The 16279-nt window shown below is 44.9% G+C and overlaps 1 protein-coding gene across 1 annotated transcript in view; it reads right to left on the bottom strand.

Moving 5' to 3' along the window:
- Positions 1-16279, bottom strand: part of LOC139765239 (uncharacterized) — a 120228-nt gene that overhangs the window by 31762 nt on the left and 72187 nt on the right. The window contains 2 exon segments of the mRNA XM_071692579.1: positions 8138-8386; positions 10127-10243. Of these exon segments, the coding sequence (XP_071548680.1) occupies positions 8138-8386; positions 10127-10243 (366 nt within the window).

The following is a 16279-nucleotide window of genomic DNA, read 5'->3' as shown; positions in this document are numbered from 1 at the left end:
GCGCCATCTCTAGTGTGTGTGTGTGTGTGTGTGTGTACAACCATACTTGGTTCCCTCAAAATGCAGGTGATAGCACATGCCTTCCAAGGGTTTTATTGATGTTTTATAGCATTCCTCCCTTGTTTGGTCGGCGCATGGCTCCCACACGGGGAGCCATGCGCCTTTTTAGCATAATCTTGGTTGGTAGGAGAAGCCCGAGAGCAGCCAGGGATAAATAGGATACCTGATTGTCTGATTGCTACACACAATGGCTTAGTTGTATATATATATATATATATATATATATATATATATATATATATATATATATATATATATATATATATATATATATATGAGTTCTTGGGACGAGATATTGCCATTAGGCAGGGCTAGCGCGTACTGCCAACCACAATTCTAAATACTAACCGGACCCAACGTTGCTTAACTTGTCTGATCATGGGAGAGGCGGTGTTTGTAGCATAGTGTGACAGTTAGCCGAGAGAAAAAGAGAGAGAGAGATAAAAGAATAATAGATTCGTTCGCTCAAAAACTAACATGTCTTCTTTCCTCTCCTCCGAAGGTTTACACATCCAGCATATAAGAGGGAAAATATGTGGCAAAATCTAAGATACGTGTGCAATTTTTTTTTTTTTCGGTAGCTTATACCGTCCAATGGAGGTAAGGATCACCACATTTACAACCAGTAGTTCCCCCAGCAAGAACCATGCCTGGTATCCAGTTACCGACCCCTCGATACTGTGGGGGACTGAAACATCCAGCCATTATGGCACGAAGCTCGAACCCACAAGGACAAACATGCAATCCTACCCACCGCAGCTGTACGAAGATCTCCACAACAAATACAACATGGAGCGAGACAGACAATACTGTAATTTGGCCCCAAACAATTTTCATGGTCAACTCAGACACCAAAAACAGTATAATGTGATCCACTACACAATTCCTATGATCACCAAAATGCTAGGAGCTCCGGGCGGGGTCTCCGCTCCGCCCATCAGACCCACCTCCTCCCACAGCCTGGGAATGTGTGTAGACAGGTGCCGAGGACAGGCGGAGTCGCCGCAGGTATAAAGGTCCTCCACAAACCTGCCTCAAGTACCCCACACCGCACCGTCAGGAGAACCACGCCCTTCACACCGGGTCTTGTTGGGCATGCAGCCGCACCGTGTGTGAGGGTGGGCGGAGGGAAACTGGAGTTAAAGGGAAGGAGGGAGAAAGAGATGGAGAGTGAATTAGAGAGGGAGGGACGGGCTTAGTGATGAGGGAGGCGAGGATGGGACGTCCCTCCACATACCATGCCCGGGGACCATATGTAGGTTAGGTCCAGCAAAATGATGATGCTTTCCATGAAACCTAGATACTGCTCGAGTCCTGGTGATTCCTCCACTGAAGCAGGACGACCCTCTCCCCGAGAGGAAAGGGACTCTCTTCCCGAGAGTAAGACGACCTTCTCGAGACTAAGGGGACCTTTTCCTCGAGAGTAAGGCGACGACCTTGAGATCAGAATGCTTCGTTAAGTTATTAGAATCCTCTAACTATGGTATGGACTAGAGTACAGACAGATATTGGAACAATATAGCTGGTGAGATAACTATAAGCGAAACAGAGAGTCTGGTATACGACTCAAAAACGAAACGACTTAAAAGAATCCAATCTAAGACACTATTATTAGATGGGGAATCTAGTCTCTTGCGGACGGTCGAACTCGTAAAAGTGTGTCCCAACGCTTTTCAAAAAAAGGTGTCTGCAAGGCCGAAAGATGAAGATACATCGCAAAAACAGCCGAATTAAGAGCAATCCTCGGGGAAATCATGAGGACTTTCTTAGTCCAGTGACTTGGGCACTGTATCAAAAGAGGATGAAAAATAATACACTCAGAGGAGAGAATCCATGTGAGTTAGGAGGAGAAATCCAGGTTCGTGTCAAAAGGAAAAAAGCCTGGCTCAGTCAGAGGAGGGAAGACAAATCTTAAGAAGACGTGAGCCTAATTAAAGAAAATGGAAACATAAGATATTTAGCTCAGCTAAGTAAACAAAGTTACTTTAGTGTGAAAACAATAGTTCTCGTGCGTTAAGTAATAATAAACAAGATAAACGTAAAAGAAACAAGTTTAAAAGCACAAAAATTTAGAAAGAAACCGGACCAAAGCCAATAAAACTATAGTTTCATCCCACAAATCCATCCTGCAGAAAAAGGCTTTTGTGAATAAGAGAGAAAAAAAGATGATATCAAACCCACGTGGAATAATAGTAAGTAAACACAGATCGCCACTTCAGCAGGGAACGTCAGGTCTGAAGCTTTTCCTGGTCATCGCACACGAAGCGTCGTATCAGAAGACTAGGGGGAGGGGAGGGGAGGTGGGGGGTGATGGGGGGGGGGGGGGAGAGAAGGAGGGGACCGAGTCAGGAGGATGAACCACGAGCCAGTAAATCGTGTCAGGGAGGGAGTCGGTGGTCACAGCTCTGTGATGAGCGATACTTTTGCTGTCAGTGGGTTCGACTCTTCCCCCCTCTCCCTCCCTTTTTTTTTCTTGCTTTAAAAGCACTACGTTTGGTCATCCAGCAAGAAGACTCTCAATCATCCCCAGAAGGTCATAGCCTCATTACTGTCCTTGAGGTATATAAGTGGACGTCCTGAAATTACTGTGTATATAGGACCCACACACACACACACACACACACACACACACGCCTTTGAAGCAAGTCCCTAAACCGAAGGACGTAATCTTTTTTAAACATTTCATCCATCCTCTCTCTCCTACGGGCTGTTTTGATCTTGTTCCCGATACGGCTTTTAATTTCTAAGGTTCTGACCTGAAGCGGAACGCAACCACACTTTTGAGGCGAAGTTAGTTTTTCTCCCTCGCAGTTCATGACCACATGATGGCCACGACCAACAGCTAGGCTGAGCAGGTGGCAAGCAGGATCTTGCAGAGAGTGTGTGTGTGTGTGTGTGTGTATGTGCGAGGGGTGGGTGTGTGGCGGGGGGGTAGCAGCGCTGCCGTGTGCAGCAGCTCCACTCTTCACTCTGATACCATCTTAACTAACCCATCCCCTTATTCACGCCCGCCGACCCGGCTAGCGGCGGCGGACTGGAGGGCGGCCCATCCTCCACAGAGTCGGGGAGGTGTATATTTTACTCTGAGCAATTGCCCGGCTTGTTCTGTTTTGTCTGCTGCTTACACCCTTCTCTTTGTCTTCTGCTTCCACTCTCCTCTTTGTCTGTTGCCTCTGTCTCTGCCGGACCTGCCGGCCTTACCCTTTGTTTCTTGGACACGCTGCTGGCGTGTGTCTGTCGGTGTGTGTCTGTCTGTCTGTGTCTGCTCTGAATGTCTCGGAGTCTCTCTTTCTTCGTTTCTTTAATGTCTGATGGCCTGGGTCTACATCAGGGTATCATTTCTATTTTTTATTTCTACCTACTGGTGTCTGTTTGTTAGTTTCGTTATTTCAATATCTGTCTATGTATATGTTCATGTACATCGTAATATTTGGTGTTTCTTTTGTCTCAAGCAAAAACCAAAATCTCGTCTTTGGATGGTTGGTAGAGTCTTTCTATATCTCGGTCTGCTACACGCAGAAAGTTGGTGTTCATTCTACAAACATACACACTCCCTCCTTATGCATAGCGCTTGGCAACACGCAACTCACACGACTTGTAACAGCGATACGCGTTAGCCTGCATTTTGGTAAGACCTCGTCGTAAGTACTAGTTAATACTTTCTCTCGCGTCACAGCGTCACTTGCGTCCATGATGGCACAAGCAAGAACAAAGCCCATATCCTGTTCAACGAAAAACTTGTCCACGTCTTCGAGAGATGGTAGTAGCCTAGCTCACTCCTCAGAGGCAAGCATTTCGACCCACGCCATAATAGTACTCAACTTCCACCTTCCCCAGTCCCTCCTTCCTCTTTACAAAGCGTAGCTTACTCATCGCATTGGATTGAGGGAAGTTCGCTGCCTCAGCCAGGTGGTCGAAGTCCCAGGGCTTCCCAGCGGTGAGGGTGTACCACTGCGTGGGGAGGGAGAACCCCACGTCAGTTAGGAGGTGGGCGAGTGGATGGGTTGGACATGGGAGTTAATATTCTGGTCGTGGGAAGTGAAGCTACGTCGTCACGCTCGTACCTGTCTCACCCCGGCCGTAACCTCCGTCACTGCCACCATCCTCCCCAGCCCTTCTAGCCACAGCTTCCCGCCCCACCCCTGCCGTCTCCTTACTTCTAGGCTGTACTATACATTCTCTCTCTCTCTCTCTCTCTCTCTCTCTCTCTCTCTCTCTCTCTCTCTCTCTCTCTCTCTCTCTCTCTCTCTCTCGTCTTGGCCACCCGTTTCCACCTCCCATACATTCCACCCCTTCTCCACCTCCCAACAGTGTAATTTACATGTGTATGTATAGGTTCCAGGCAACACATACTTAAGAGTATAAACGCCGGTCTTGTTACCTAATCTCTTGTATAAGATCCTATAAAACTTGTTTAACTACAGTGGGTCAGGTTCCTCCCAATCATTCTAGTATTATAAACATTTATGCCTGATACTGGGTATAGATTGATGATAAGAAACTAGTTCAAACAAGTTTAGATGACAATCGGTGTTGAGGGAGTGATGCGTGTATAAGACCATAGCAACAGTGATTTAGACGGTGGTACATGGTAATACTGCTTTAGTTACGATGGCAGTGAGGTATTCATTTTTTTAAAGGCCATATTTGTGAGTTCAGTGCCGAACATGTGTCTTCCAGTCTGATGGGCAGAACGTAGCAGACCTGGGACATGTCTAGTGGATCTCTGTTGAGTGAGAGCTTTTCATACTCGAGTGGTCTAACAAGCTGTCTGTTCTTTTGGGCTTAAGGAAGATGAAATACCGGTACGCAGTTGTTTAATCCAGGGTAAGGATCATTCGACTATTGAGATACAGGACGGGATTCGGCAAGTTGATGGCTACTCGCAGTTGATCTAATTCCTCACTTGTGGTCCATCAGAAGTAGGATGCAGGTTTGTTCTTAGAGTCATTCCATCGCCAGTGTATTTGGCGTGGTGGATGGACCGCTTCGCCCGGTCCATCACAACAGTTGACTACGCTATCAAACATTTTCTCTGGGAAATTTAGGGAGTGTAATTTCCACAGCAGCGACTACCTGACGTGCAAACCTATCTAAGCTTCTTAGCTAACTATACGATTGTCTATGATCCCGCTTCTAGTCATGATTACCCCATTATACATGTAGATAGTTGATCCCCCGACCTACAACGGTAAGACTTATGAGCACGACGGTACGACCCTAGAGTGCGACGGTACGACCCTTGAGTGCGACGGTACGACCCTTAAGTGCAAAGGTGCGACCCTCCAGCACGACGGAACGACCCATATGTATGATGGCCTATCTCTTGGCCTAGCCTTAAAGGGTCAGATCAAAGGACACGATGATAAGCTATACCCAAGATTCGTACCGTTGTGTTCAAGTGGCGTACTCTCGTGCTCAAGGGTCGCACTGCCGTGATCACTGCAGTGGCATATCTAGGGTATGGCAGGTTGCAGGGCAGGTGCCCTGGGTGCCACTTGAAGGGAGGCGCCACTCAACAGGTTTGTTTTTTGACATATGCCACCAGACTGACATTTTTAACGGTTTGGTTTTGCGAGATAAAAAAGAAACGCCTACTTTTCACCCATAGTAATATTTTGCTACTATCAGTTAAATTACAGCTTCTACGTTACAATTTTGATCAAATGTCTAAGTATTTAAGAGTTTATGAATACTTAAGTTTGGCCTAACTCTTCAACAGTTTATAATTACACTGCATATATTTTTGTATACATCTACTGTATGTACATTCTTAATCAAGCCAGGGGCGCAATGTCAATGCTTGCCATAGGCCCTATTTCCCCTAGATGCGTCCCTGGCTTCAGGTAAATTGATTCTCTCCTAGAAAAAAAAGAAAAACACCCAGACAAAAGGAAAAACAATACCATGTCATGTGCACAGCAGAACGTTCCTTTTCTCACACCATCACCCCCTCCCACCCCATCTAACAGCAGCACAGACACTTCGTCCTGTCACGCGTGCAAAACGCGACGAACTACTCTATTCTGCCGCACCAGACTAAGCAGACCTCTCGCCTTGCACGCCATAATGCCATTCGGTAGTACACCGTCATGCTAGCGCCTTTCAGCCTTGAATTTGCCTTGCATTACTTCGCAGCAACAGCAGTGGCCGGCCGTTGCTACCTTCACCGTTTTCTGTTGATATTTATGTCTGAAGAGGCGATGGAGACAGTTGTTGTCGGAATATGTTGTCGTGTCTGATCATATTTTCCACTGTTCCAGGGGGTTCCACTCTGTAACAGTCCATCAATTCCATAATAAGCAAGACGGTACGACCCTTGAACACGACGATACGATCTTACAGCACAATGGTACTTCTTTTTTTTAAGCGCGACTACGATTTTTTGATATGGTATGACCCTTGAGTACGATGGAAAGATCCAGGTACAACACTTAACCCTCAGCTATTATCTTTCTCATATATATATATATATATATATATATATATATATATATATATATATATATATATATATATATATATATATAATATATATATATTTTCATGTAGTATCTCCAAGTTTTGTCAATTTTCACGTAAGCTAGAGGAGCCTAGCCTCTCTGGGCTGGGCATGCGGTGACGTGCACGATCTTTGCACCGCTGTTATTCTTGATCTATGTTAAGCTGGCTTCGTGGAACATACTAACACAGCAACAGAGGCTGACGCTTATTTTAGAATGTATCAGCAACAGATCTTTTTGTGCCACCCCTTACCTTACATGTAAGGCGTTGACCTTCACACGTAACTCAAGCCTGTAACTAACTGACACATGACCTAAACGGTAGTAAATACTTCCTGGTATTCAGTTGATATGCATACGTTGCATAAGGAAAATGTGAGAACAATGTCTCCAAGTGTACACTCCATCAGTTTTCAATTAAAGCATTTTTTTTTTTTAGTTCTTCCGTTTATCATCCTTTATATTCTAATTTGTTCCCTGCGTTAAATATTCTGATCTTTAACCGCAATAACAAATATTTTTAGATGATCTCTGCACCACTGTATGTACATTTTTAATCAAGCCAGGGAAACAATTTCAGCGCTTGCAATGGGCGCTATTTCCCCTAGATACGTACCTGGATCACTGGCCGTGCCATCGTGTTCAAAAGAGTCGTACCGTCGTGCTCAATATGGGTCGTCCCTACGTGCTCAATATGGGTCGTCCCTCCGTGCTCAAGGGGTCAATACTCCCGTGGTCAATTTTGCCACACACTTTCGCCGCATTTGGTCTTTTAAGCCTTCTGTCTCACCTCTAACGCTGTCCTTACGAGACGAAATTACCCCTTTTCCCTCTGTGAATACCACCCGTCTCTATCAACCCGCCAAGAAAGAAACAGAAAATAGAAAAGGGAGAAACCATGACTGAAATATATATTCTTTCCCTCATCGTGTCACCTGACAAATACACTCACTGGTTTGGAGTGAGACCCAAAGGGCACAAAAAAAAAAAAAAAAGAAAAGGGGGGTTCGATTCTATCTCCCATGCCATCGGAATCGTGGCATCGCTGCGTTGGAGAGTCGTGTTTCCAAGTACACTCCGCTGGTGAACTGCCAGCACGACACCGATTTGACAAAGACGATCGGTTCTTTTCCAACACAAGACGACAGATTCTTGATCGGTCGCAGTGAGACAAAGGGTCAGGCGCAGGTCCCAGTGTCTCCTCCGTCAAGGAGAAAACGTGTACACATAATGGTAATGTAAAGGAAATCATCTGATTTCCCTTAATGTTGGGAGCGGATATCATCCTAATGATCACAAGAGGAGGTGGTGTTAGTGACGACGCAGCATTACTACGTTACTTGACTCAGGTCGAGTAACCAAACATTGCTCCCTCGTCACAGGTAATTAGATTTCAACTCTCATTTGCATCGGGCTTATAAGAATACTTTGCTCTAACAACTATAACATCAACTACTACCATTACTACTACTACTACTAGTACTACTACTACTACTACTACTAGTATTTAACAGCTACTACTACTCAGCTGTGGGGGGTGAGCCCAACTGAGCCAGATCACCAGGAGGACATACCTATACACGAGCGTCCGTTGGTGGCCAGGGTGAAGCCGTTCCCACACGTGCAGTAGAAGGAACCAATGGTGTTCTGACACTCGTGCTCACAGCCACCGTTCTCGACGGCGCACTCGTCCACGTCCCCGCAGTTATGCGGGTCCTGGGCGTCCGGCACGAAGCCGGGGTAGCAAGAGCAGGTGTAGTTCCCCGGGGAGTTGGTACATACGTGGACACAGTCGCCGTTGCGGACCCGACACTCGTCAACGTCTGAGGGAGGAGGAGACACCAAATTGTCACTGACGGTGGTACAGTTGAGTACGTAGTTTACTAAGCTGGTGATAAGAATCTGTGTATACTGTAGAGGACTGAAGTAAATTTGGTGCGGTCAATATAAATCATGACGCACTTTTCACCCTACCTATACATACATTTCTCACGTTTTCCTCTGATGGTCATTATGTATCTATTGTATACATTAATGAAGTGTCGCCCTCCCAGGGATTCTGGGGCTCAAACATGCTATTTCACCATCACACTCGACGCAGTGACTGCAGAAGGTGAAATCGAAATCGTTCTTAGACGTGTGTTGGGGAAGACGCGGAGCGGACACACTCCCGCTACCCTGCCTGACCTGACGAGGTACGTCATCCCTTTCTTCAGCGAGAGCGGACGCCACAATCCACCAACACCTGCTAGGTCGGCTAACCAGGGTCATATGTTTCCTAGGTTTAGACTCTCGACGAATGAAGACAAATAAGGCTTCTATACTGAAGCAACAGATAATGTAGGACTAATAATGACGGAGCAGATCTACATACACATCTAATGTAACAGCCTTAAAGAAAATGCGTAATATGACTATAAATCTAGCTCGTACAAAGATCAGAAATTCCTTGAAGGTGTCTACATGAGTTTATGACTTTTTTGCCCACGCAAAGGTTTGTGAACATTGCTCGAACGTCGGATTATGTTCATATGACCTCCACTAACCTCGGCAGAAAGGTCACCACACCCTACTGGACCGTGCACCTGAACACCACAATACCAATGGTCAAAGAACTTTCTCTATCATACAAAATACGCCAGAAAAAATTGATATATTTTCTAAGCGATTTAAATAATTTATCAAAGTTATGCAGATTTTAGAAGCTGTGTAGACAGGTAAGTAAATATCCCTTAAATATTCAACCTTCGCCTTCAACGAATATTGAAACCTCACGCACGAGAGAGGAACGAACTCCTCCATCCAGCAATGCCTCACTCAGGATTCAATCTTGGGGTCAGGGTAGGTCAGGGCGGTGTGAGTCAGGTACTTGAAACGAGGTCCCAAGAGGCCAGCCAATCTTTCCCACCACTCGACAAGGAACGTTCAGGAAAACAATCGTGATGAGCTCCGACAGGTGCGTCTCGCTCGCCAGGTGTCGGGAACCACAGTTATTCTAAGTCTACCACACCAGCGGTGGAGGGCTTACAGTGGAGCAGGCGTAGAAGGGGAATGGAACATTACATTTCTTTACGGCGTCGCCTCGCAAATGACAGAGCAACACTATAAGCATTTGAGGATGTTGAAGACTAACTTACTAATGAAAGTTGTATTAATCTTAATCAAGACATTATTATTATTATTATTATCATTATTATTATTATTATCATTATTATTATTATTATTATTATTATTATTATTATTATTATTATTATTATTATTATCATTATCATTATTATTATTATTATTATTATTATTATTATTATCATTATTATTATCATCATTATCATTATTATTATTATTATTATTATCATTATCATTATTATCATTATCATTTCATATGGCTGACGGGTTTGTGTTGAATTTTGTTTAAGGGGGAAAAAATATACCTGAAATCAAACCTCTAATAAAACCCTTTATCAATAAAAAGAAAAAGAGGGTCTCCTGTACGCTGGAGGTTTGATGAGGGTCAGAGGTCAAAAGTAAGACAAGTGGTGGTGGGTCATGATGAAAGCTGACCTTACCTTTACAGTTGCGTCCGTTGCCCTCCCAACCCCTTTTGCAGGAGCACCGGTGGAACCTCTTGAAGCTCTTGCAGACGGCGTGGCGGTCGCACTTGTGTCGTCCAGTCTTGCAGACATCTGCCGGAGGGAGAGAGAGGGAGACATGAGTCACACACGGGGCCATGGGCGAGGCGCGGAGGGTAAACAGGGTGTTGGGAAATCTGAAGACAAAGGTCCAGGGCCAGAGTGAAGACCTGGAACTTTACCACACTAGGTTTACTGGATATATGGAAGCAAGGCAATGGAATATACGTCTCCAGTATACCACACCAGCACACCTCAGTATAGCCTATATAATATATCTGTCTAGTGTATAACTATCTTTCCATTTCTCAATCGTTCCTTCTTCACCTCTCCATCCCATTATCTTCTTCCCTTCCTGACGAATCGGTCATGAATAAAGGAATATAGAAAGATCTGGCGGGCTGAAGCAACGGGAACGGACGAGCGATGGACCTCATCGAGAATCAATAGCCCATGAAAGTGGAGGAAGCGAGACGCACTTAAGACTAAGGAACAACATACCGAGTCACACATAATCCACGTTCCTAAAAGTGATCTGGACGTGTGATAGAAAAGAAGATGGCATTGGGCCACACTTTCTAGAGAGTCGAATTATAACGATGGCTTGATATCGTACGGAGCTACTTCGAGTAAGTGTGACCCATGACAAGAGCCTCGAACTATGGTCTCATGTTGTCACGGGCGGTATATATAGAGAGGGAGATATGAAGAATGCGTGTCTTAACGGTATGACGACCATACTGGATAACTCAAGCTATGAGGGTGAGGTCCGGGGTGAGGTTAGGATAAGGCAGGGGGCAGGCGAGGGGACTCATGGTAACACGGAGGGAGGGGACCCAACCTGGTGGCTCTGTGGTTATACGTACAGCCAAAATCCTGAACTAGACATCCACGGATTGTTTTCATCATCCATGACTTGAACTCCTTGGACGCGACGGTGCGAATGTTAATCACGAAGGTACGACCCTTGAGCACGACGGTACAAACCTTAATCATGACGTTACCGACCCTTGAGCACGTCGGTAGGACCTTTGACTACGACGTACGACCCTTGAAGACAACGGTACAATTCTTGGATACGATAGCCAGTCCATCGTACCCGATGGTGTCGTACTGTCGTGCCCAAGGGAGTAAAAAATGATGCAAAATACACATCACCTTTACTAGGTGCCTCTCACTCCAAGGGCAACACTTGAAAGAAAGAAAAATGGAAAAGAAAATCTCTTTTACGTTGATTTAACAAGACGCTTTTATATTCGTGAGTTTTAAAAAGGAATCAAGAGAGAGAAAGACATGAAGTTGTTTTTACAAAACTCGAGGGACTTCATGAATGAAAATGCATTTGGCCAACAGTAAGGGTCAACGGACGAGTTGGACATATGGTAAATGTTGTTGGTGTTATAAAGGCCCTAGCCTACATCAGGTCCTTATCCTCAGATGGCCCATCCAACAAACGGAATTTTTTCCCCCCTCGAAGTAAATAATGTAGGCTTCATATCAAGCTCGTACTGTTACAAGACTTGACCAAAGTAGGTAGGTGCTCCTGTCTGATCCTTGCCCTTTCCTGCTTTAGCGAGATAGCGCCTGAAACAGAAGAACAGACCTCATTCGCCTACATCCACCCTCCAGCCGGCATGTGTAATACACTGAAACCACAGCCACCACCTACACACAACCAGCTCCCTCAGATCGTCCTGTGGTTTTCCCCCGTCCGCTTCACATGCCCTGGACAGCTCCCATCACAGCTAATAAGAAAACTCTCTCTCTCTCTCTCCCATCACAGCTAATAAGAAACTCTCTCTCTCTCTCTCTCTCTCTCTCTCTCTCTCTCTCTCTCTCTCTCTCTCTCCCAGTAAAGTCTCCGATACACAGCTTGTGTCATCAGCAAGGGGCCATAAATACATTTGTACCCTGAGAGAATATATTCAATTACGGTTTTTTCATCTCTAATGGGCAGTTAGCGACGTAACCCCATGATTCTGAACAATTGTACATGTACTAGACCGTCCTCGGTGCAATTACTTACAGTGATGGAAAGAGTTTAAACACTTCGGTATAGTCTCTGCCTTTAGCACACTGCTCTCCCGCGGGTGTCATTTCTATGACGCTCAAATGAAGGACTTTGACGGTATCAGCTTGGTACAGGAGGAACGAACTAATTCGGTCGAAAGGACGACAGTTAGGGTTTTTGTGTAGCCATCGAGAGGCAAGTGTACTGAGAGAACGAGTGAGGGGGAGGAGGAGGAGGTTGAGGACACGTTGTGTCCATTATCAGAAGTATTTGGTTCTGGAGTCAGCACAGTGAACGTACAAGCGTTAAGAATAATATGGTTCTGTTTGAAAAGTATGAAGTAATGTGCCGTGGTCAAGGCTAGTTCTATATATCATATATATATATATATATATATATATATATATATATATATATATATATATATATATATATATATATATATATTGCATCATGGGAAGCAATGAGATGACCAAAGGCGTCACATGGAGGTTCAGGCAGAAGGTATGATATCAATATAAGACGCTATGGCCCTGATACAGACCCTCTCTAGGTGCTCAGGCGGTGTGCTGAAACACTTGACCGACCACTTAAGATGTTTGAGAACCCCCCCGCTGGACGTGAGATCAATTGCCAAGGGAGAGAGAGAGAGAGAGAGAGAGAGAGAGAGAGAGAGAGAGAGAGAGAGAGAGAGCCGGTGCTGTCATCGTGTTTATGAGAGACGATGAGGAATAAACATTCAAAATACTGGCATGCATCACTCACAAACGAGGTGGGTGAAAAAAAAAAGTGTTAAAAAGAATGAGAAACTGATAAAAAAAAAAACGAGGAAGGTCATTAATGAGAATCTTAAGAGGTGGAAGATATCAAACACCACAAATCCCCCACACAACACAATGGTACAGCCGCCACAACCGTAACGTAAAGATGAAAAAAAAAAAAAAGGATCGGTGAACGAACCGTGATGGACCGTCTGCCTGATAAATGGCCCAAAGAAATCTCCCGCACTGCCTTCAAAAACCAGACACGTAAAAAAAAAAAAAAAAACGGAAGATAGAAAGATGAATACAGTCTGACGTCGGCCAAAAGCGCCAAAAAAGGGAAGATAGAAAGATAAATACAGTCTGGCGTCGGCCAAAAACGCCATCTTTCGATCAGTGAGTATCAATTTTTTCGTCTTCCTTCTCCTCTCCTCCCACGCCAGACGCATAAAACCTAACCAGCGGTGTACCTCATGACTTGCTCCTGGACCCGCTGTCGTTTCTTATCTCCGTCAACGACTCTCCAGGGAAGGGGAGGTTGGGAGAGGGGTTCAGGGAGACTCATTATTTGTGAGTAATGCTGAACGTATGAGGGAAATATGGAGTATTTGATACTGCGACAACTTACAGGCACACTGTATAAAATGCACAATTCACACAATGCGCACTACTCTATAAGGATAATTACTTTTCAGCAGGAGTTTCAATGTTTCATGTTTTCACGGAAGAAATCCACCTCAGCAGGTGTATATAATTCACAAAGTTTCAACACCCAACACAGACACACACACACACACACACACACACACACACACACACACACACAGACCTGTAGACCCATCTTGCCATCAAGTTTGGCCCAGACACGGCGGTAAGAGCTTACGTCTCCAGGTCTGTGTTAGAGCGTTAGAACTCTGCATTGTGTACACCTGGTGAGGCGGAGTTCCTCAGTGAAACATGTCGACAATTGTGAAGTTTCCATACATCATTCGAACTCCCGCTGAAGCGCGATTGTCCTTAAGGAAGAAATATAACAGCTTGACCAAGATGGTAATTTCCTTTTTTAAGAAAAAAGATTTTTAAGATAGACAAATAGTTTAACGAGGATCTAAAACGTTATCTTGAAATACGAGAGAGAGAGAGAGAGAGAGAGAGAGAGAGAGAGAGAGAGAGAGAGAGAGAGAGAGAGAGAGAGAGAGAGAGAGAGAGAGAGAGAGAGAGAGAGAGTCCAATTCACACTTCAGTACGTGGACAGTGTATTTCTCTGAGGTGTGGAATCCGTATATCATATCCAATAAAAATAAGAAGAATGGAAAAAACAATCAATTCTCACACATGCCCATCAGCATAATGGCCTACATGTGGCCAGGCATGAATAACGCTGTACTCCTAACCAAACACATCTTTCGATTCGTATTAAGACTAAGGTCCTGAGTGTACGTTGTGCGTCCCTAGGGGTGAGGGAGGACACAATTACGAGTGTCCTCCCTCCCTGGTGAGCCGTCCTCCCTCCCTGGTAAAGCGAACAAATACATACATTCATTCCACAACACTTTGCCCCAGGCAGTGACGAACAAGACCTTCTTCTCGTATGTCTTTGTTTAGGGAAAACTGAGAAGCGATTCAAACTAAACGCAGTACTGTCCTTAACTTACCAAATCCAACGTAACCCAAATTGTCTTACGACAGTGAGCTATACGATCCTCGATCCCCAGAAATCATAGCCTCGTCCCAACTGAAAGACCGTAGTCGTAATCCCCCGTCATCACGGCAACCCTCGCAAACTGGACTGTTTTCCCTCCAGATTAATAACTTCCGCAACATATCTCAGGGACAAAGAAACCCCACACAATGGTTCTTATCAGTTACCACCAGTTACTCCGGTCTGAGTTAATATTAGCCTGCAGGACGTGGAACCACTGCTGATAATACTGACTCAATCTATCAGGGTTCTGCAGAAGATCGTGGCTCACGAGAGACACCCAGATCAAACAGCTTGGTGGATGGGAAAGTGGACTCAAGAAGTATGAGTGTGTGTGTGTGTGTGTGTGTGTGTGTGTTAAGGTTCGTGCTTCGTCCGGCCTTATCTCACTACCTGATCACACTGACGTGATATTTTTCTCTCGCGCGTCAACGCGGACAAACAGAACAGGCACCGAGAACACACACACACACACACACACACACACAGCTGAACACGCAAAACTCACCTTCCTAGAGCGAGTGGGTATCCCATATCAGTCTTATTACTAGTGCCCAAAGCCAAGGAGTTAAACAGTGAGGAGTCCATCAATCCGCATTTCATTACGAGGCAGAAGGGAGTCTTCATCACAGGGTGTGAGGAGAGGTTCAGACAAGTGACATACAGGCCTCACTTTCCCTCACACAGACGTGCGTGGCCACACGCGCAACTCCTCCCGCACGATTGCTCCGATAGGCTCCTCCGCTGAGGTGGAGGTAATCATTACACCTACTGTAAATCTCGCCGATGTAAGATTCTGCTTTCACGAACATGCGAGTTCCTCATGCGCGCGTGCACGCAAATGCCTCCACACACACACACACACACACACACACACACACACACACACACACACACACTTAGCATGTGTGTGTGTGTGTGTGTGTGTGTGTGTGTGTGTGTGTGTGTGTGGTGTATACATGCAAAACATTAAGACATGTTACATACATACAAGGCTACAAGACGGGGGCAACACGAGTGTAAAAACTTTCTCCCCGTAACGATCGAATTGTAATACAGCCACAAATAGTAATCACATACACCACTCCTTCACAGAGTATGGGGAGGGAGGGAGGAGGTAACAAAGCCCTGGGAAGGTGAGGAACCAACAGGCAGGGATACACGGACGGAGGTATTCTGTCTTAGAAACGTAGCCAGTCGAACCTCTTGCTAACTTTTTTTTTTATATTTTCTCATTCTACTTGTGGATATACAACCTCTTGACCTAAACGTTATTAACTCCTGTGAGTATAACACTTCTAACCAAAAAATGTCAACTTCAGCGTTGATAACTCCTGTATCTACTAATGCCTCTAACAAAAATATATAGCGAACAATAACGAGCGGTTTGATAATCTCAAGCTAATAACAGACGTTACCTTGATAGCAAAACTCTGATTAAAGGAAATGATGACTTTAATGGTAATCAGTGGCTCATGATCATTAAGCATGAATACGTGCCATACATAAAACATTTAATACATACATGTGAACGAATTTCGTTTTATTCTGTGGGCACCGAAATATCAATGGTTTGTACACTAAATTCGTAACATATACGTTTAATATACTATAAA

Source organism: Panulirus ornatus, chromosome 4 (assembly GCF_036320965.1).
Source record: "Panulirus ornatus isolate Po-2019 chromosome 4, ASM3632096v1, whole genome shotgun sequence".
NCBI lineage: Eukaryota > Metazoa > Arthropoda > Malacostraca > Decapoda > Palinuridae > Panulirus > Panulirus ornatus.
Note: the sequence above shows the minus strand (reverse complement) of the source record. Positions and strands in the feature narration are given on the sequence as shown.